Raw genomic sequence first — 21,773 nt, forward strand, 5'->3', positions numbered from 1 at the left:
TCTGTTTCTAAATATAAGTTTGTTTTAGTAAAAATCACATATTCAAGTTAATTTTTTATTAAAAATTATCATTAACAACTATAAATTAAAAGTAAAGTTTACCTAAAAAATATGAAAATATCTCATGTATTGAGACATCAAAATCCTTTTAAGCATCTTATATTCCAGAATGGAGGGAGTTTATTTAGAGTTTACATCAACCCAAACAAGCTAATAATTATCACATCTTCATTACTTTTTAGTCGTCTTAAATGAAAACAGTTTAGTTTCTTGTATAAATTAAGTCCCTATTTTTGATATACACAGCAACATTTTTAAAAACCTCACACACAAACTAAAGATAATAAGACACCTCCATGGCTCCATATATGTATACGTAGATTGTAGACATACATACTCTGAAATCATTGTGTGGATGTTGAAAATATTACCACAGACTTATCAATAACTACCTAGGTCAATGATATACACATGATTCAACAAATTATTTTTCTATGTTAACGATCTTAGTACACATTCCTCAAAGTTTGATCATAGTTAAATTTTTGGGAGAACTTGATTTTCAAAACATATTTTAATTATAAGTCATTGGAGAAACGATTTTCTTGTGATATAAAATGTTCTGATACATTTGAAATCATTTTGTCAAATGAAAATTTGATGAATATTTCTCAACTCTTTTTCTCTTTCTCCTTTTTTAAAAATTTGTTTATTATTATCTTTATTGAAAAAGTTTTGTGAGAGACTACTATATATTGTGATTTTGTGAATGCTTTTATTATCGGTTGGCATGTTATAATCAAAATATATAAGTTAGCATACAAATTGATTGTTGACATCTCAAGCTGACCTACATAAATGCATTCCGTGTAAAACATTTGTTTAGAAGAAACTAAAAGTTGAAGCAACATTTATATGACAAATTGGTGGCATGATAATGAAATTTGTATCACTATACTAAATTCAAGTCGCGTGACTCTAACCAATCTTTCACTCCCCGTCGTAGTTTTGAGTATTTTCATTGTTTAAAATGAGATGTATATGAAGTTTGGTGTCATATCCCAATCCATCTATAGATAATACGTGTTAATTAATGACATATTGATGAGTACTTGGCAATTTTTTGAATGGATATATCCCAACTTGGATTTTGAAAAAGAAAACTAAAATGTTAATACTTGCTATTAGCTTAAACACACCACGATATGTGTTTCAAACTTTATAAAATATTAAAAGATCGATTGCCGGCCTGTATTTTGCAACTTCAACCCCATTTTGACTTAAAGAAAGTAAACTAGATCCATATTATATTGCTTTTAGTAAGATAAGTATCCCCCAAGCTGTAAACATCCAACTATATACATTTATTATATATACACTTATAAATTTATTTTCGTATTGAAGGGCACATTTATATCGAAGTACATGGACGGCATCTTTTCTCTTATATAATTTATTTCAGTCTTGTTTTTTCTATTTCACTTGAAATCATGAAAGCTAAAAAGATGAAGAAAGAGAGCAACCTAGCAAAACTGGTGAAATCTCCCGTTCGTTTTTTGATCATGGCACGTGATGCCTACATACGTAGCATGACATCATGCTCCGCCGGTTATATTCGTGGTGGTGGTGGCTCCGGCGGTTTCGGTTTGCCGGCTGGTAATTTCCAAATCTGCGAAGAACCAAGCACCACTCTCCCTCGTAGCTTCACACTCAATTCGTCCACGACGACGGTAGCGACACGTGAACGCTGCGGTTTGTCTCGGACTACTCACGTGGTGGTGGAGAAATCACGGTGGCGACTGGAGGACCGTTGGACCTCCGAAGAAACTATAGCTGCATAGTGATGGGAAGGATCGATGAAGAGCAGGCTTGTGATAAGTTCGAAGAAGAGGATTTGCTATTTGACAAATTCAAGAAACGAAAAATAGATAGAGTTTTTACTATACATCCAAGATAAAAGAAAAAAAAAGTAAAGACCCTTTGAATTTTCCGTTTTGTTTTCCTCTTTCTTGTTGATTTTTAAAGGGATTGATTTTGTTTTCATTGTTAAGTTTGTTGCTTATAGGTTTCTTGTAGTATAATAAATTTCAATACATGTAGAATAGAACCTTCTCTCCTAACACGACACCAACGTGAACATAACAAATAAAATAACTCTCTTGCGGGGTGTGTGTGTAGCAAAATAAAAAGTTACGGGTAACAAAAACATTAATTAACTAGTAAAGTTTAGGGGGTACCATTAGTAATGATGCGAGGAGATCCATGCAGTACCTTTTAGAGTATCAGAGTCAGTATATGTTCAGCAAACCAATCAAAGCTGATGGAGAAGATGCTATGCAGAGCTGGTGAACATCTTTTTTCTCCGTTTATTAGAGAATCTCCGAAAAGACATTTTAATTTACAAAATTTCGTATTTGAAGTTCAAAGATATTTTTCTCAAAAGATAAAATTTCAAAATCGTTTATATTTTATGCTATTATCTTTATTTTTGTCATAATTGATTTTAATTCATAAAAATTTATAAATAACTAACACATATATAAAAATATTATAGCAATATTAATTAATAAAATGTTACATTAAAAAAATTACATAGAAATACATAATTAAATTACGAGTAAATACCATATTATTCCATAAATATTTTATATATGATCAAGTAGTGCATTTTTAAGTTTTTTTTGTAACATTGTTGTTGTCTAAATCTAGTTTTAAAAGATTTTATCTTATTTTAAAGTTTTTATTTAATTTTATGTGTAACACTTAAATTTATAAAAAAAATTGTAATATTTATGAGATACAAAAATTTTAAGGATTAAAACGATAAAAAAATATATTCAAATATCATAAATGTGATATATAATTGTAAGGACAAAAATTTAAATAAAAATATGAAACTTCAAATTTGAAGTTTTGATCATTGACTACAGATTTGAGGTTTTATTGCTCAAAATTAAAAAAATTAAAGTTTCGAGAAAAAAAAGATCGAGAGTGAAAAATTCATATTTGAAATTATATAGTGTTTGGAGATACTCAAATGCTTTTTGATATGTATCAGACTTGGGTTTATGTTTTGTGTTTTTAAGCTGTAACACGTGCTGGACTTAAATATGGATCAGCTTAGTAAGAAATAGATTTTAACTTCAGTTTATATTTTGTTTCTCTGGCCCATTAAGATATTCTAAAGCCCAGCATACCCGAGCATGTTATATAAAATATAAAAAAGTATATATTATAAAGTCCAGCAAAGTATATATAAAAATGTGGGAGCAGATCTAGCGAAGATAAAGTTTGCAGTGTCTTTTGGTACTGCGATTAAGATAGGGTATCAGTCTGATACTATGCTGTAACTCCAAATCAACACGCTTCCTCCTTTTAAATTTTCTAACGTATTAAATATATCTGAATTAGTTATCAAAGCATCAATATATACTTAAAAAGAAAAATAGTCAATATATATATTTCCTAAATTCCAATTGTTGAATGACATTGTAAAACGATGGTCAGTTATTAAATTTACAATCCATTTATGTTATTAACGGGATACCATAAACTCTGGTCAACTTAATAATTCAAAAGAATTAAACATATAGTTAATCAAGTCATTGGTTGTGATATGCATATCATTAATAACATTTAACTAGATCTCGACCCGCGAAACCGCGCGGATTATTGGTTTTATTTATTTTTATATAAATATTTTTAAAAAAAATTGGTATATATTATAATATATATGTGGCTATCAGTTTTTAAAACATAATAAATTTAAGGTATATTCTTTTTCATTGAATAGATCGTTTCAAACTTTCACGTGTATTTATATCTTCTTATATATATATATTTTCAGATTATTATTTCATTATTAAAATCATAACTATATATATAAAGATTAGTAAAATATTATTTTATTGTCATATCCAAAGATATTGTAACATTTCACAAATTTAGAAAGTTTATAAAAAATTAGACTTTTCGCTTCATAGATTTATAATTTTAAAAGTTAACATCAAGAAATATTTAAATAATTAACATATCGAGGTATAGTATTACAACATTAAAATTGTATCTATTTAATTTATATTATCTATAAATCTAATGAATCATCTATTTTAAATCTAATTATTGATAGCCCAATAAAAAAATTTAGTAAGCCCAAAATTTAAATGATAAGATTATAGATTAAATGTAATATGACTTTTTAGGAGTAGGTCCATTAGGTCCATTTTTAAAAAAAATCACACATGAATCAAGGTTGTAACTTCTGGTTTAATATATAAGAAATTTACCATTGCATTCATCTGTCATTAACATTAAATATGGAAAATAGATTGACCACCCCCAACCTCTGTATTTATTAACCTCATCGTTTAATCTCCATCGACATCTTTTGTTAACATATTCTCTTTATATACTTCAGTTTCAGACAAGAACCCAACCAAAAAAACATCAAAATTCTTTTGTTCTTTCTTTTTTTCACATATCAACGAAAATTTTAAAATGGGGAACTGTCAAGCGGCGGAGGCGCGACGGTTTGATCCATCACCCCTTCGGAGAACAAGGTTTAGAGGATTTACTGGTCGGTGACCGCAAGCGACTCATGAAATCCATCCTGGTCCATTACGTTGCGGGTGGTAGTGACATCACGACATTGAGGACGAGAAAGGATCTCCCTGAACAGCTCAACTCCTTCGCCAGATGACATTGTAGTGCCGGAAACCGGACTGATGTAACGATATAATAAAAGCGAAGTTAAGGAAATAGACGAATATAAAAACGAATACGAGAACGATAAGAAACCGTATTCGCAAAGAGACATGGAGGCGAGATATGATCTCTTTCCTTAACTCAAAATATTCGCTCCGTTAGTGAGACGGGACTGTACGAATATAGAGTCCCAGGATAAACCATGGCAGACGAATCACGCCTCACTCGTGATCGCCCTATCGAACTAAAAATCTACGAAACACTCTCGCAATAATAGACTTACGCAGAGGGATTTTGCTGTTGGATTTCGATCAGAAAAAGGTTAAAAAATGAAGGAAGGAAGAGATGATATTTAAAGAGACGGAGACGACCCACTTCCCGCAACAGCTGCTGCACGTGGGCGAGATCTCGCGGAGATCGAGGGAAGTTGAGTTCCGAAACTTCTTCCTCAAGACTCTCTCTTATCTCGTTTAAAATTTCGAGAGGATAACATGCATGACGTTTTTATTTTTAGACAAACTACTTGTCGTTTTAAATAAAATTGTATGCTGTTTTTTCCCGAAATAAATGGCAAAACGTTGAGCTTAACTTGGTCCAAAAAATACTTCTTATCGGGCCAAAGGCCCTCCACCCAAGCCCAAGCCCAAGCCCAAGCCCAGCCCAAGCCCAGCCCAAGCCCAGCCCACGCCCACGCCGAGCCGAGCCGAGCCGAGCCGAGCCGGCGGACGGCGCGGCGGCGCGCGTGGGAGCTTTCTTCTCTCTCCAAGCTGTTTAAGCTTTCATGTATGAACATATATATATTGCTCACTTCTCTCCTCTCAGCGATGTGGGACAAGTTCTCCTTACATCATAAATGATGATACTTTGGGCTGTTGATCACCAGGCCCAGTCTTTGCTTTTCACATTTTAAAGCCTAAAGGCTATTAATGGATCCAACAATCCCCCACATGAATAGAAATGACTCTTCTAAACATATGCAGACTAAATGCAGACTCGATAGACTCTAAAAAAACTATACTTATTCTAATCTGACTAGACTAGACAGACTTATCGAGAGTGTTTGCGAAAAATTCACTGTGTTTGAGTTGGTGGCATTTTTAAGCCTTGAACCACTCATAGTTAATATCTGTCGGGTTTACTTTACCAGAAGGTGAACATGATGTCTTGAACCAACCGGTGTTTTATGTAGACCGAGACAACAGGCATAACGCAGCTTCATTTTCTCGTAGAACTTAGTTCTCTATTGTGTTCATTGTGGCCCTGAACTATTCCTGGTTTTCATGAGTGAACTTAGAGAATATAGCCTTGCATTCATTCTCCTAGAAACGGCCCCATTTCACACTCATTAGGTGATTGACCATGAAAAGTATTGAGTAATACTCCGCTTAGAAGCTATGGAATCATTAAAAGCTTATGCTTATCCTTCACACATTTGTTAGCACTTTTATCATCTTAGGAGCTGGGAAGAGACTACTTTGTCTCAAGTGCTTTGGTTAGATTCTGTTTGATTTTGTTTTCCCTTTGAACCTACGTCTTGGGATCTCCAGTCATGATAGGTAGGGTTGCAGTCAAGCATCCTCATTCGTTATAGGCTTTAAACCCATTCCTTTTGATGATTTAGCAACAACATCTCGTGGCAAACCTTTAGTAAATGGATCCGCTAGGTTGTCAGCCGATTTGATGTAGTCTATTGTGATTACACCAGTTGAGATAAGTTGTCTAATGGTTTTATGTCGTCTTCTGATGTGACGAGATTTACCATTGTAGAGATTATTCTGAGCCCGAGCTATTGCTGATTGACTATCACAATGTATGCGTATAGCTGGCACAGGTTTCTCCCACATAGGAATATCTTCCAAAAAATTTCTAAGCCATTCAGCTTCTTCTGCTGCTTTGTCTAAGGCTATGAACTCAGATTCCATGGTTGATCTGGCTAACACTGTTTGTTTGGTAGATTTCCATGATATTGCTGCTCCTCCTAGTGTAAAGACATATCCACTCGTGGATTTTGAGTTTTTAGAATCTGATATCCAGTTAGCATCACTGTATCCTTCTAAAACTGCTGGTTCTTTACCATAGTGAAGCCCAAAATCTTTGGTGTAGCGCAAGTAATTGAGTACCCTCGTTATAGCTTTCCAGTGTGTATGACCTGGATTACTTGTATATCGACTAAGTACGTTTACTGCATGCGCCAGATCTGGTCTAGTACAATTTGTCAAGTACATGAGACTTCCGATCACACGTGCATACTCGTTTTGTGAAACCGCTTCACCTGAATTCTTTGTCAAGTGCATTTGGGGATCTAACGGAGTTTTTGCCGTACTATTAGAGTAATTTTTAAATCTCTCTAATATTGTTTGAGCATAATGAGATTGGGTTAAGATAATTCCGTTTGAATTTCTTGTGACTTTAACCCCGAGAATTACATCTACTAATCCCAAGTCTTTCATCTCAAATGTCCCTTTGAGCATGTTCTTTGTTTGATTGATAATGTCTTTATTGCTTCCAATAATGAGCATATCATCTACATATAGACATAGCAAAACATACGCATTTTTGGTAGTTTTGTAGTATATGCATTTGTCACATTCATTTATTTTGAAACCATTTGACATCATTGTATTGTCAAATTTTTCGTGCCATTGTTTAGGAGCTTGTTTAAGCCCATAAAGTGACTTTACAAGTCGACATACTTTGTCTTCCTGTCCGGGAATGACAAAACCTTCAGGTTGTTTCATGTAAATTTCCTCTTCTAAATCACCATTTAGAAAAGCAGTTTTTACATCCATTTGATGGATTTCTAAGTCTCTTAAGGCTGCGATTGCTATCATCAGTCTTATTGATGTTATTCTCGTCACTGGAGAATATGTATCAAAATAGTCAAGGCCTTCCTTTTGTCGGAATCCTTGAACTACAAGCCTAGACTTGTATTTTCCACCAGGTTTTCGTGTCATTATCCATTTATTCCCTAATGCTTTGCAGCCAGGTGGTAAATCCGTTATGTAATACGTATAATTTTGCATGATCGAATCAAATTCACTCCTGACAGCTTCGTTCCAAAATGGAGCTTCTGGTGAAGCCATGGCTTCTGCCAAAGTTTTTGGAACATTTTCTACTAAAAATGCCATTAGGAAATCTTCTCCAAAAGATTTTTCCTTTCGAGCTCTTTTGCTTCTTCGAGGTTCATCTTTTTCTTCATTTTCTGAAATATCATTTATAGAAATCTCGACGTTTGTCTCAGTTTCTGAGTTCTTGTCATTGTCTCTTTCTTCTCGAGTTCGTTTTGAACCTTGTTTTTCCTTATATGGAAAAATATTTTCGAAGAAAGATGCATTTCTTGATTCCATGACTGTATTTTCATGAATGTCTGATATTTCAGATTTATGTACCAGAAATCGATAAGCATTACTGTTATGTGCATATCCGATGAAGATGCAATCCACTGTTTTAGGTCCAATAGTGACCTTCTTTGGTGGTGGTACCGCAACTTTTGCCAGGCACCCCACACTTTGAGGTATTTATACGAAGGTAAATTACCTTTCCATAATTCATATGGAGTTTTGCCAGTTACTTTGTGTGGAATTTTGTTGAGGATATAATTAGTGGTAAGCAACGCTTCCCCCCACATGTTCTGGGGTAACCCAGATTCCTGCAACATAGCATTCATCATCTCTTTTAGAGTTCGATTTTTGCGTTCAGCAACTCCATTAGATTCTGGTGAGTAAGGAGCTGTAGTTTGATGGATTATTCCATGTTCTTTACAGAATGCATTGAATGGACCATCATACTCGCCTCCTCTGTCGCTTCTAACTACTTTAATAGTTGTTTTAAGCTGATTTTCGACCTCGAGTTTAAATTCTTTAAATTTTTCTAAGGTTTCATCTTTGCTATGTAATAAATAAACATAACAATATTTTGTGCAGTCATCTATGAAGGTCACAAAGTACTTTTTACCACCTCTAGTTTGTAAGTATTTTAAATCACATAAATCGGTGTGAATTAAATCTAGAGGTTTATTAGTTCTTTCAACACGAGGTGATGGCGTTTTTGTGAGCTTAGCCTGTACGCATACTTCACATTTTTGTTTACTTGTTTTGCATTTAGGAATTAGATTTAAATTCATTAATCTTTGTATAGATTTGTAGTTTACATGGCCTAATCTTTCATGCCATATATTAAAAGACTCAACCAAATAAGCAACTGGCTCTTTCTTATTCATTGAAACTTTTGGAGCTACAACTTTTGGAGTGACTGTCATTACATTCAACTTGACAAGTCCACCCTTAACATACCCCTTCCCAAATACATCCCATTCTTCCTAATCACGAGCTTGTCCGCCTCAAAACTTGTGGCGAATCCATTCTTGCTGAGCAAGGTTCCCGAGACCAGGTTCTTCCTCATGTCAGGCACATGCTTCACATTCGTCAGAGTGACCTCACGTCCAGATGTCATCTTCAAAATCACATTGCCGCGTCCTTCAATCTTGGAGACTGCAGTGTTTCCCATCTTGAGCTTCTCCTCAGTCTTGCTTTTCTGATAGGTGCTGAACATCGCCCTATCGGTGCAAATGTGGGTGGTTGCACCAGTGTCATACCACCATTCCTTGGGGTTGTTGCTTTCAACCATGTTGGCTTCAGTCACCACAGCAACGAGATCCTCCTCAGTGAGATTTGCCTGAGCCTTCTCATCCTTGATCTTTTTGCGACACTCAACAGTCTTGTGCCCCACTTTGTGGCAGTAGTGACATTTCCCCTTGAACTTCTCCACATTCGCATTGATCTCAATACCTTTGTTCTTGAAGTTTTTTCCAGAAGCCTTCAAGGCTGCAGCAGTTTTGGAAGGCTTGGCAGGAGAATAGGCGTGTGCCTTTCCTTTGCCTTTGTGCTCAGCCATGTTGACACTGTGCTCCTTAGCAGTGACCTTGTCAGCAGTTCGGTTTCTGGATTCCATCTGAAGCCTCATGATGAGCTCCTCGAGCCCCATCTTCTTCTTCTTGTGCTTCAAGTAGTTCTTGAAATCCGCATAGCTTGGAGGAAGCTTTTCAATGAAGCTGAGAGTTGTGAATGTCTCGCAGATGGACATTCCTTCAGCAGCGATTTCATGGCAAATGAGCTGAAGCGCTTCCACCTGATCCATGATGGGTTTTGAATCCACCATTTTGAAGTCGTGGAATTTTGAGACCACATACTTCTGGCAGCCAGCGTCCTCACCTCTGTACTTCTTGTCCAGTGATCTCCATAGCTCTTTCGCCGTGGGGATCTCACAGTAGACACGGTACAATGGGTCAATGAGGCGACCCAAAATGTAGCCTTTGCAGATGAAGTCGGAATGCACCCATATGTCAACAGTTGCGAGACTGTGAACATCATCAATCCCGTAAGGCATAAGGGGCTTGTCCTCCTGGATGAACTTGTCCAGCTTCATCGTTGTCAGGAAGAACAACATCTTCTTCTGCCACGTTTTGAAGCCTTTGCCATCAAATTGTTTGGCATCAGTCCTTGAGTGAACACACTAGGGACAGCCGGAGGAGTTTGAACTGCCACCGGACCACTTGCAGTTGCTGAAATTGAACCCGTCTGATAAAGACCAGCACCGAATAGGCTACGGCGAGTGGTTTCATCAGCAGCATTCCCCGCAGGGAGGATAGTGCTCGTTGTTGCTGCAGTGGTTGACGCTGTGATGTTTCCAGCGGTTGTCACGCCAGTTGCTGCAGCGTTGAGTGGAGTCTGAATGACATCCGAGGTGTCCATGGAGTGGGGGTGTCGTTATCGTTTGTCATTTTTCTGTAGAGAAAACATGAAAAACGGATTAGTACTCCATTCAACAAATAACATATTATTTTAAAGAAAATAATAGTCTAAAATCGATGTTCATTTTTGGTGTTTGAACCAAATCATATCGATATAAGTCTTGAAAAAACGTTTTGCAAACTCGCTTAAAAGCGTTCGCAGAAATCATTTTTATAGACTTAGAATGTTTCACAAACTCGCTTAAGAAAGCGGTCTTGAAACGATTCATTATAGAACGTTTTGAAGATGTATCAAAAACGTTTGCGAAAAATGCTAAAAGCACATCCGCAAATCGTAATGAAATAAAACAGAAACGTTTCGCGGAAGTACTATAAAGCAAATCGCAAACACGTTTTTAGAATAACAGAAAACGTTTCGCGGATAAGCGTATAGCAAATCGCAAACATCGTTATAAAATAAGAATAAACGTTTCGCGGAAGTGCTAGAAAGCAAATCGCAAACACGGTTCCAAAACCCGTTTTATAAATCGTTTTTCAACCCGATTCGAGCTTTAGACATAAAGCGATTTTGAGTTAAGATTGTAGTGCCGGAAAACCGGACTGATGTAAACGATATAATAAAAGCGAGTTAAGGAAATAGACGAATATAGAAAACGAATACGAGAACGATAAGAAATCGTATTCGCAACGAGACATGGAGGCGAGATATGATCTCTTTCCTTAACTCAAAATATTCGCTCCGTTAGTGAGACGGGACTGTACGAATATAGAGTCCCAGGATACAACCATGGCAGACGAATCACGCCTCACTCGTGATCGCCCTATCGAACTAAAAATCTACGAAACACTCTCGCAATATAGACTTACGCAGAGGGATTTTTGCTGTTGGATTTCGATTCAGAAAAGGTTAAAAAATGAAGGAAGAGAAGAGATGATATTTAAAGAGACGGAGACGACCCACTTCCCGCAACAGCTGCTGCACGTGGGCGAGAATCTCGCGGAGATCGAGGGAAGTTGAGTTCCGAAACTTCTTCTTCAAGACTCTCTCTTATCTCGTTTAAAAATTTCGAGAGGATAACATGCATGGCGTTTTTATTTTCTAGACAAACTACTTGTCGTTTTAAATAAAATTGTATGCGTTGAGCTTAACTTGGTCCAAAAAAAATACTTCTTATCGGGCCAAAGGCCCTCCACCCAAGCCCAAGCCCAAGCCCAAGCCCACGCCGAGCCGAGCCGAGCCGAGCCGGCCGGACGGCGGCGGCGGCGCGCGCGTGGGGAGCTTTCTTCTCTCTCCAAGCTGTTTAAGCTTTCATGGTAAGTGAACATATATATATTGCTCAACTTCTCTTCCTCTAAGCGATGTGGGACAAGTCTCCTTACATCATAAATGATGATACTTTGGGCTGTTGATCACACAGGCCCAAGTCATTTGCTTTTCACATATTTCATTAAAGCCTAAAGGCTATTAATGGATCCAACAACACTTTACTCATCGGACATGTTTATCGTCTCGTCAGCTTTGAGGGTATGCATTCAACTCCCGCTGTTTTGTTTTTTAAAATATAGAAAATATTATTTTTATTGAAAAAAATGTGAATGGGTTTTTTATAAACAGAGGTTTTGAATGAGTTTGCGACGAAGAAGTGTGTGAAGCTTGGGAAGCTAATGAAAGAAGGAGGAGGACTCGAGCTGAAGAAGAGGAAGAAACACAAGCAGAAGACGGGTCAAGAAACGGGTCGGATCAACCGTCAATCTGATCCGAGTGAAAATGTGGGCAACGATACGGTAAGTGCATGTCCATGCTCTCATAATATCAGTCAGGACCGTATTATGTAACGTGTAGAATAGAGCATTATAATATAGGTCGCCGGAGAAGACGGTGTAGATGGGTTTATTATAAGGCGGAGCCAAAGCGGAGGAAGAGGTGGAGGTGGCTGGAGGCCAGCTTTACACAGCATTCCGGAACTTGGACCCTCATGAGACTTTAAAAGCGTAGATATTCCTTGAAGCTATCCGACAACATTGACATTAAAGTTTTATGTAAAGCGATGTTATTAGTGTTATATATGCTTTAATGAAGATTCAAAATATGTTAAAGAACTTTAGCTGTCCTAACGTTCAATATATTCGAGATTTAAAAGCTTATTAATATGAAAAATCACTTGCAGATTCAAAATCGCAAACATTATTAATTGATTTATTCCCCTGTTTATACAATGCATAACTTGTAAGATACACTCACTTTCAAAATTATATGCAAACCGACAGTTTGTTGTACCCATGGATATTGTTGTTTGTGTTCAACCTAATTTGATTTTACGTAATACCATAAATCATCCATACAACCAATCATAAATTAAGATGTTTAGTCGTTAACTACCGTTCCTCTAACCAAATGATAGGCGCTTAAAAAGTTTCTAAACGAAAGACAAATGATCATAGTTATGAATATATTAATTTGTAATCATATTTGGTTGCTTAAAAAATTTGTTAGGCAGCTCATTTGGTCGGGCCTCTTTTCTCAATCATAGTTAAAGAAGTCAATATGCCAATGACTGATGCATAATTCAATATGGTTCGGTTAACTAGACGCAATGTAATCGGAGTCTTACAGACCGATCAGCCTTCAAAAGTTGAATCATCTTTCGACCTTTAGAGATCAGTTTAATGTCTTTAAATTATGTTTAATTTGAGGAAACCTAAGAGCATCTTTATCCTTAAAGGGGATTAAGGGTTTCTTATTTTATTTTATTTTTTAAAAAATTTTTAAATTTTTTCTGATTAAAAAAAAATTTATAAAATACACCAATCACGGACCGTTATGTGTCGGTAGAGCCCGCAAACAGTGCAAACTACACACAACAGACGTCTCTTATTTTGCCTACTTAACACACAGTTTTTTCAATAATCGTGGGCCTCCTCCACATAAGAGACGCTCAGCATACTGTGATGCAGATGCTCTAAATGTCCATACATATTCTTTTGCAAAAAGAGCTCGAACATGTAAGTATTTTTCCCATGTAAGTTATAAACAGCAAGCAATCACCGGTTCTTCAGGAAAATACCGATTAGCCGACCATATATAATTTAATAGATGAAATTTGTGGGAAAATAATATAAAACTAGAGATAAGGTAATTAACGGCTCAATCATCTTTAGTTTCAATAATAATCGTCCTTAGGTTAATACTAAAGTACTAATATTATTGTTTAACGTTGCAATTCTGTTTCAGTTCTTAATGTCAGTGATGAAAACAAGCTTGAAGAGATTGTTACATACAAGCTACTCCAGCGATGACAAGAAAAGACCGGCATCCGAAGCAACCAAATAAACCTCATTTTTTTAATGATAATCATAGACGGTTGAAGACGGTTAATGATTTTCTAAGAATTTTCGGGCACTCTAGTCGAACGTGTTGATTTGGTGGGGAACAAAGCTAGTGTGTAATATTTGAATTGGAAAATTTTATTTGAATCAAGTTTGTAATCATCAGTTCAGTTTTTCGTTTCTCGGGTTGATAAATGAAAGTAATTGATTAAAAAAACCTGTATTTCAAATCATAATGCATCGCATGCAAGTCGTAACTACATAGACGCATACAGGGCCGTCTAATAGCACGCGTAAGTGGTGCGGTCGAACAGGGTCCGAGCATAAAAATAAAAAAAAGTAAGAATTTTTTAACAATATATACATAAATTATAGTTTAAAACTTTAAAATTTGATATAGTATTGACTAGTTTATAATTTATAAAAAAATTGTTAAACATACATAAATATAACTATTAATTTCTAAAACTATTTCATTATATTTTAAATATATCATTAATACTTTTTGAACAGGTCCAAAAAAAAATTGAGACGGCTCTGGACGCACACATAAAATCAATAACAGATGGGCCAAATAAGAAAGTGTAATATCCATATGAAACTGTAGAGGAATGGGCCTAGCTTGACTGTAGTAGCCTAATTAGAATACCGAGAATCAACGATGATTTGTGATTATCTAAAACATCCTGAACGTAAACTGAAATCAGTAATAAGCTAATGTGTAATGTTTTTTTGTGAGAAAACAACAATACGTTGCGAAAGTCTCCACAGTGTGAAAGTAAACTTTCTTCTTTGATGATTTTGCTAATGTTTTAGCTTTTAGTCGATGTTATCACCACGATGTTTGTAGTAACGATGTTAATTGGTTCTTTTATTTAGGCTGTGTGTATCATGTTTGTGTGTAGACAATGCAACGAGCACTGTTTCTTAGAGCATATTTATTGTTGGCTTTTTAGGTTTAGGTTCTTAACGTAATATAAGATACATTCTCTTAGTTTTTAACTAAAAAAAGTTAAAAGTTGTCTCTTATATTTCTTATTTAAGAGACGTTTTTTAAACTTTCTTAGTTAAACGGTAAAAGACCGTATCTTATATTACGCTAAAAAACTCAATCTAAAAAATATGCAATAAACATGCTCGTATAGTCCTCAATGGGTTGTACTGTTCATGGATATTAATATTCGAATAGTATAGTATATAGTAAGATTGTAGATGTCACAGGAAACCTGCCCTAGCATGTGGGTGGATCATAAAAGCCATCTTCTTATTCAACCAAAGGAGGTCGTATCTAATTTGTTTTCTTGCTGTTGTTATATTACGAGGAAAGTATAATTTTAAGTTCAAACATAATCTGCCAACAAATTAATCATGTTTTAAATAAAGTTTTTTTTGATAACTTTGGTATGATCCTAAAAGTTTTCTAAGCCCAAAAACTAATCACCAAAAAATTCATAGAAATCCAGATTTTCTTGCCCTTTAAAAGATTTATGAGTGACCAAAGAGAATCGAACCTATGACGGAAGCTCTAGCTGGAACCCCTTTACCACTAGGCCAAGGATTTAAATAGTTAATATTAACTTTCAGATTTTACCATCTTTTATAATAAATTGCTTAGTATTTTGGTTTTTAACATATTTTCAGATTTTACCAGCTTTTAAGATAAATTGCTTAATTTTTTGGGTTTTTAAACATATTAACTTTAAGATTTACCAGCTAAAATACAAAAGTTGTAAGGTCAAGTATCAACAACAGATAGATCACCTAACTTTCAAAGGAATTTATTCGTAAATCTTTATGATGCAAGAAAGACATCTTAAGAATAATTTTCTTTATAATAAATGACTAATCAAATAGAAACGAAGAAGAAGAAAGTTTGAATTTGACAAAATAATATATATACTTATACTATATAAAGGAAAGAAAGAAAGAGAGAGAACAAAAGAAAGAAGAAAAGCTCAAAGAACTCAAAAGAAGAAGAAAGATGTATAATCAACAACAGTATCCAGTTGGTGCTCCTCCTCCCCAAGGTAATAGATCTTCTCTCTAGTTCGGTTTGTATCGTCTCTGCTGGTTTAATCTTTGCTCTCTCTTGAATTCTTGCTGAAAAGGGTATCCTCCTAAGGACGCTTATCCTCCCACTGGTTATCCTCCCGCCGGTTATCCGCCGCCGGGATATGCTCAGGGATACCCTGCTCAAGGTTATCCTCCACCTCAATACTCTCAAGCTCCTCCTCAGCAAAAGCAACAAGTCGGTATGCTCGAAGGATGGTATGTTCTTGATCCCTCCATCTTTTTTTTTTTTTTTTATTAAAATGATCTTTTGTTTGTTTTAGTATCCAAATAATAATATGTGTTTGTGCTCTGTTTATATATATGTAAATCACAGTTTGGCTGCTCTCTGCTGTTGCTGTCTCTTGGATGCTTGTTTCTGATCGCAGTCGACGATTCTATTTACATTATTACATCATGTAAAGACCGTCTTTGTCTTGTTCAAATATCTCTCTTCTGTTGTTTTATCTTCTTTTTGTCTTGTGAATTTTTTTGTTATATTCTTATGGATTATTGACTCGTCCATGACCATATCTCTCTTTCATATACAAGAATTCGAAACTATTGAGAAGTAGATCAGCAAATGATCAGAAGTGTTAGATGAGGTGTTTGTCATCATCAACATCATATTATTATAACATACAAAAAACAATCCATTCAGACAAAATCTCATAGATGCTAAATAATGAAGAAACAAGAGAGTTTTTGTCTTTTGATCAAATGAATCTTCTCCTCGTGATCATCGAGAAATGGAAGGTTGCTTGAATGGTTGAGGATTGCCTTTTCCATTTGAAGTTGTCCGAGTAAGACTTATTAGCCTGCAGTTACACGGTAGATGAGCCATCAATTCATATGGGTGTTACGTTCAAACTGAAGAATAGACAGAATGAACCATTTTGAATGAATGATGAGTTGGTAAACAATTCACACTATGAAAACCATTCTTATTTCTGATGAAGCAAAATTGAGAAAAGTTCTCAAAGCAGTTGTTTGATGGTGGACTAATCTTAAACTAGAGATTAAAAAAAAATAAAAAAAAATCCAAAATCTACCAACAAAAGGTTTTTGTATAGCCTGAGAATCATTCAGCATACGCTTAAAACACTTGTTTTTATTCTTATTAACATGAGCTCTGTTGGAGAGAAGTCAGAACTGCTAACTCCATCTTAGCTGCATCAAAAGCTATAGAGATTACAATAACCCATCGAGAGCCAATAACTGATACAAGAAAGTGTGATACCTTTAAGTTGGAGACGAAGTTGATCTTCCATTTCCCAAGTTTGCCAGATCCTTGCTGTGTAGCTGTTCTAGCTGCTGATTATGTAATCTTCAAACTGGTTTGAAGGAGATGAATAAGAAAGTGAATTCAGATTGTGTTGTATTCTTCTATTACTACTAGATTGTAGATTTTGAGAAAATTTACAAGCAATTCAAATCTTTTTTTGCTTACTACTCTCTTCCCAAACTTTGAGAATGTCATAAACTGAAAGTGAATATTCTTCATCATTCTCAAAGTTTATGACACTTCTAGACCCCCCAACTTCTAATATAATCTCAATTACAACTAATCAGGTTCTTTTAAAATATGCAATGAACTCATAAAACTGAAAATCCAAACTTGGAGGAAGGTGTAATCTCATTGCATAAAACAATCAAATCTAATGTACAGAAGAAGAAGAAGAAAGACACATCACAAGCCAATCAATAACGAGAGAGAGAGAGAGAGAGAGAGAGAGAGAGAGAGAGAGAGAGAGAGAGAGAGAGGAGAGAGAGAGAGAGAGAGAGAAGAGAAGAGAGAGAGAGAGAGTTGTGTTTAAGGTAGCAGACTTGGAGTGCTTAACAAGCCAATCAATGACTTGATCAATGTTGGTAGAGTTCTTGCAAGATATCATGAAGCAGCATACTTCTCTATTGAGCCCCCTGTTGCAAAGAAAAACATCTTCACACAATCCAAGTCTTTTTTTTGTTTGTGTGTTTCATTCAGGTTTAAAAAGAGACTTAACATTTCCTCGGTTAAGTCATCTTTGGAGAGAGCTCCAGGCTTATCGATTTTGTTACCAAGGACAAGAAGAGGGATGCCGTTAAGCGAGGTCTTGCTCAACAGATCATGGAGCTCGCTTTTGGAGACACAAAGGTTGTATGTGGAAGCGAGGTTGACCACCGAGATCCCAGAGTTTGATAGTGACACTTTCTTTTGTCACTTTCCTCATGTTGAACCCAACCGTAGGAATCATGTCTTCACTGTATCCACCGGTCTGAACAACAAAGAGGAAAGAGAAGAGTATCAATCAAATAAAAAGATTTGATTGGGCAGAGAGAAGTTCGGAAGAAAGAAGATTTGAATTGGAAGCGCTGCACTTATACGCTCCATTTCAGCCGGTAATGGAGAGTAGTTTAGATGGGTTTACATATGGGCTTTTAGGCCCACTTTAATGGGTTATTATACAATGATAAAGTCTATCTCTGCAGTGTCCCCCTCCATTCTGGTATTTTAAGGTAATTTCTAGATAATGCATTCTCGTTTGGTTATGGGACTTTTCTTTTTTTAAACATATGTAGTAATTATTACAACTATTTAAAGCTTACCATCAAGTAATTTTTTTTGGTTAAAAATTTTCTAGATTTAAATTGCATATATTTTATTTATACTGTATTGTTGTGAGACAAATGTGATCCATCAGTCACTCATGCAAACATTCAGCAAATAGTCTAATAAAGACACTTGATAGGATTACAATATCAAGGTGATGTTTTCCAAATTTAGTAAAATGGTCAAAACACTTTCGTGTGAAGAGCATGTCGAATATTGTATATAACTTCGTACGCTTTAGTAAAGTATGTATATATTTGATCTCTTTTTTTTTTTTTTTTTTCTTAGTGAAAAACGTAAAACCAACAAAAGAAGAAGAGCGAGTCAAATATAGAAAGCAGGGAAAAACGGCTTAAGATACGTTACTCTAATCACTCTCCTTCCTTCACCCAAAAAAAAAAAAAAAAGAACAATGTGGCCACAAGCTATCCTTACCTTAGTAAGTAAGTCAAACACACCCAGAAGAAAGGCAATACAATAACCAAATATTTATAACAAATGTAGTCTCATAAATCTCTTTTAATCCCCCAAAAGGATATGTGAAAATAAACTAGTGACATGATTTTCGATCATCATGACAAAACCAAGAATACTCGGAGTTCTGTTTCAGCTCCTCTTAACGGCCGTGATTTCTCCGGTTTTGTCGGTTCACAGTTTACCGGACGGTGGAGATCATGACCGGTTTAAGAGACGCGACCCTCTTAACAGCTTTAGGTATTACAACGGAAGTTTCAACGTTCAAGACAAACATTATTGGGCAGTGAGTCTCTCTTCTTCGTCATCTCATGTTTTTTGTAGTAAATCTTTTTATTAACGTAGAGTTAAAAGTAATATTTTAATGGCATGTCAGGCTACGTTTTTTACCGGAATCCACGGTTACGCCTTCGCCGGAGCGTTTCTTATTGCCGGCGTATGCTTGGGTCTTTACGCAGCTTTCTTCAACAAAAGAAGACGTGTTTCTTCCACGCAACGTCGATATCTTGACCGTTACTATCTTCCTCTCTTCTTACTTCTTCTTCTCTTCATGTCACTCTCAGTGTAAGCTTTATATATAAACACTTTCTTCTACTCTATCCATAATGTCGCTCACTCACTTAGTACCGGAGATCATTAGCTCAACTGAAAAAGACTCCGGTCATTGCGTCGAAATTTTTTTCAGTTCGAGTGACCGCTGGAACGAAACTGATATTATATGATGTGGTTTCGGGCCTAGTCATGAACCTCCTGATATTAAAATAAATAAAAATAAAAATAAAAAATAATATCACTCACTTGGATTTGATAAAATTTAAACAGGGCAGCGACAGGGATAGTGATAGCAGCCAACCAAAGCTCGAAGTCCAGAACAGAGGAGATGAAAGAAACCATAGACAAAACAGGAGAAGATGTAGACAGAAACATACGTACCGTGATAACGTCGCTGACGAGGATACAGTACCTGTTGCTTCCCTACGATCAGACAACGACTCATCTACTCAATGTCACTAGCCATCGACTCAAAAAAGGATCTCAGCTTATTCAAAGCTTTGTTCACCATAACGGTCCTACCATTGATCTCGCCATCCAAATCTCGTAATATATAGTCTCTCCTCTCCTCAGTTCTTATGTTTTGTTTTTTGATCTTCTCTCTGTATCAAAAGTCCAACATTATTCTGGTCTGTATGTTTTTGTCTTCTCAGGTATGTAACTCATCTTGTGATTGCATCGACCAACTTATTCGTTCTCCTTCTAGCCCTCGGTAAGATCATTTAGCATCCACTACAAGTTATGTCTTAAATTTTTATGTGTCTAATTATTTGATTTTTTGCTTGCATCTATCACAGTTCCTATCTTGCTTCATTGGCACCCTGGATTCATCATGTAAGCCATCCAACTAAACATAATTTCTTGTTAAATTGGATTGTAAAGATTATTTATTATGTTTCTAATTTTTTTACTAATCAGGGTGATATTCTTGTGTTGGATATTAACAACTCTTTCTTGGGCTCTAACTGGTTTCGATTTCTTCCTTCACACGTAAGCTAATCAAACCCTAAAGACAAACCCCAACTTGTTCCTGAGTCCGGACTCTAACTCCTCAGTTTTTTTTCACTCAACGCAGATTCGCAGAAGACGTTTGCTCAGCGTTCAGTGGCTTTGTGCAAAACCCACAAAACAGTACACTGACAAATATTTTTCCTTGCATGGATCCTCTTCATTCTGACAAAACCCTAATGGAAGTCAGCTTAATGATCCGTAACTTCATCACCGAGGTATATACTTATATAAATCAATCAAGAATGGTAAAAAATAAAATATAAAATCCGCTGTTTCTTGACTTTTATGTTTTTTTCTCTGTTCTTTCAGTTAAACTCAAAAGTAGCAAGTTCAATGCGGTCTTATGCCTTGACTGACCGGAGTAGAACTGTATCATCGTCGGCGCCGCCGGAGTCTGGACTGATATGTGATCCGTTTTTAGGACAACAGATCAACAGCTACACACCACAAAGCTGCTCCAACGGCGCCATTCCAATCGGCCAATTCCCAAATGTAAGTCTATTTAAGTCCAAATCAACTCCTGTTAATTTGTGTTCTTAGGACACATAATGAACTAAAGATCTTTTTTGTATTTTTAGGTTCTTTCAAGATTCACATGCCACGACAAAGATCCACCGGAAACCTGCAGAATCACCGGCAAATTCATCCCGGAAGCAGCTTACCTAAAGGTCTATGCTTACAGCAACTCAGCTCAGGGGATGCTGGACATATTGCCTTCTCTTCAAAATCTAATGCAATGCCTTCACGTGAAAGACACGTTATCGAGCATCGTCTCTAACCAGTGTAAACCCTTTAGGGCTTCAATGTATCGGCTCTGGGCGTGCATGCTTGCTCTCTCTCTTATCATGAAGGTTACGGTTCTGCTCTTCCTCGCTAGAGCTTACCAAGAGAGAGGAAAGAGCTTTGCTTGGTTTTCGATTCATCCAACTTCCGAAGAAGAAGTAAGACAAGTGAATATATAGTGGTGAATGTGTGTATGTATATCATTATAGATTTTGTTTTGTATTTACATTTTTTCTTTCTGGATGAAACATACAATATATTTTTAAGAAATGTAAATATGACATTGTATCAAACATTTGTAATAAGTGTTACTCAACAGGTATTTGTCTACGTATTCAGCCAAAGGTTGCGTCTAACAACGCATTTTCGATTTGAGCTCTACCAAAGGCTAATCAACATTTTAATTTTAACAAAATTGGTAGGGAATGCACGAATATTAACTAGTCAAAAATGTCAATAAACAACCATTTACGAAAAAATAATTATCCGTCAATTTTACTGCCGGAACTATTTATTCAGAAAAGACACAAACTC

At 35.8% G+C, this 21,773-nt stretch overlaps 2 protein-coding genes and 2 pseudogenes across 2 annotated transcripts; 3 read left to right on the forward strand and 1 right to left on the reverse strand.

Annotated features, from left to right (window-relative positions):
• Positions 1-4,497: 4,497 nt before the first annotated feature.
• On the forward strand, positions 4,498-12,562 carry LOC111208106 (annotated as a pseudogene).
• A 3,074-nt stretch (positions 12,563-15,636) lies between these two features.
• On the forward strand, positions 15,637-16,360 carry LOC106426283 (protein CYSTEINE-RICH TRANSMEMBRANE MODULE 13). Its single transcript, XM_013867009.3, has 3 exons — positions 15,637-15,807; positions 15,889-16,048; positions 16,167-16,360. Exons 1-3 carry the CDS (start codon positions 15,762-15,764, stop codon positions 16,210-16,212), a joined length of 252 nt encoding a protein of 83 aa, XP_013722463.1. The 5' UTR covers positions 15,637-15,761; the 3' UTR covers positions 16,213-16,360.
• Positions 16,361-16,545: 185 nt separating this feature from the next.
• Positions 16,546-18,274, reverse strand: LOC111203315 (annotated as a pseudogene).
• A 606-nt stretch (positions 18,275-18,880) lies between these two features.
• On the forward strand, positions 18,881-21,569 carry LOC106426293. Its single transcript, XM_013867020.3, has 9 exons — positions 18,881-19,179; positions 19,270-19,457; positions 19,716-19,991; positions 20,099-20,157; positions 20,243-20,279; positions 20,364-20,435; positions 20,521-20,671; positions 20,766-20,948; positions 21,035-21,569. The coding sequence occupies exons 1-9, from the start codon at positions 18,994-18,996 to the stop codon at positions 21,416-21,418; spliced, it is 1,536 nt and encodes a 511-aa protein (XP_013722474.1). The 5' UTR covers positions 18,881-18,993; the 3' UTR covers positions 21,419-21,569.
• Positions 21,570-21,773: the final 204 nt, after the last annotated feature.

The sequence above is a fragment of the Brassica napus genome, unplaced genomic scaffold, assembly GCF_020379485.1.
Source record: "Brassica napus cultivar Da-Ae unplaced genomic scaffold, Da-Ae ScsIHWf_797;HRSCAF=1143, whole genome shotgun sequence".
NCBI classification, from domain to species: Eukaryota; Viridiplantae; Streptophyta; class Magnoliopsida; order Brassicales; family Brassicaceae; genus Brassica; species Brassica napus.

Bases quoted from the DNA above. Each gene is read 5' to 3' on its own strand.
- LOC106426283 (XM_013867009.3), top strand. From the start codon at position 15,762: ATGTATAATCAACAACAGTATCCAGTTGGTGCTCCTCCTCCCCAAG. The intron at 15,808-15,888 runs GTAATAGATCTT...CTTGCTGAAAAG, and splicing joins TGGTGCTCCTCCTCCCCAAG to GGTATCCTCCTAAGGACGCT. The intron at 16,049-16,166 runs GTATGTTCTTGA...TGTAAATCACAG, and splicing joins GTCGGTATGCTCGAAGGATG to TTTGGCTGCTCTCTGCTGTT.
- LOC106426293 (XM_013867020.3), top strand. From the start codon at position 18,994: ATGACAAAACCAAGAATACTCGGAGTTCTGTTTCAGCTCCTCTTAACG. The intron at 19,458-19,715 runs GTAAGCTTTATA...AAATTTAAACAG, and splicing joins CTCTTCATGTCACTCTCAGT to GGCAGCGACAGGGATAGTGA. The intron at 20,436-20,520 runs GTAAGCTAATCA...CACTCAACGCAG, and splicing joins TTCGATTTCTTCCTTCACAC to ATTCGCAGAAGACGTTTGCT.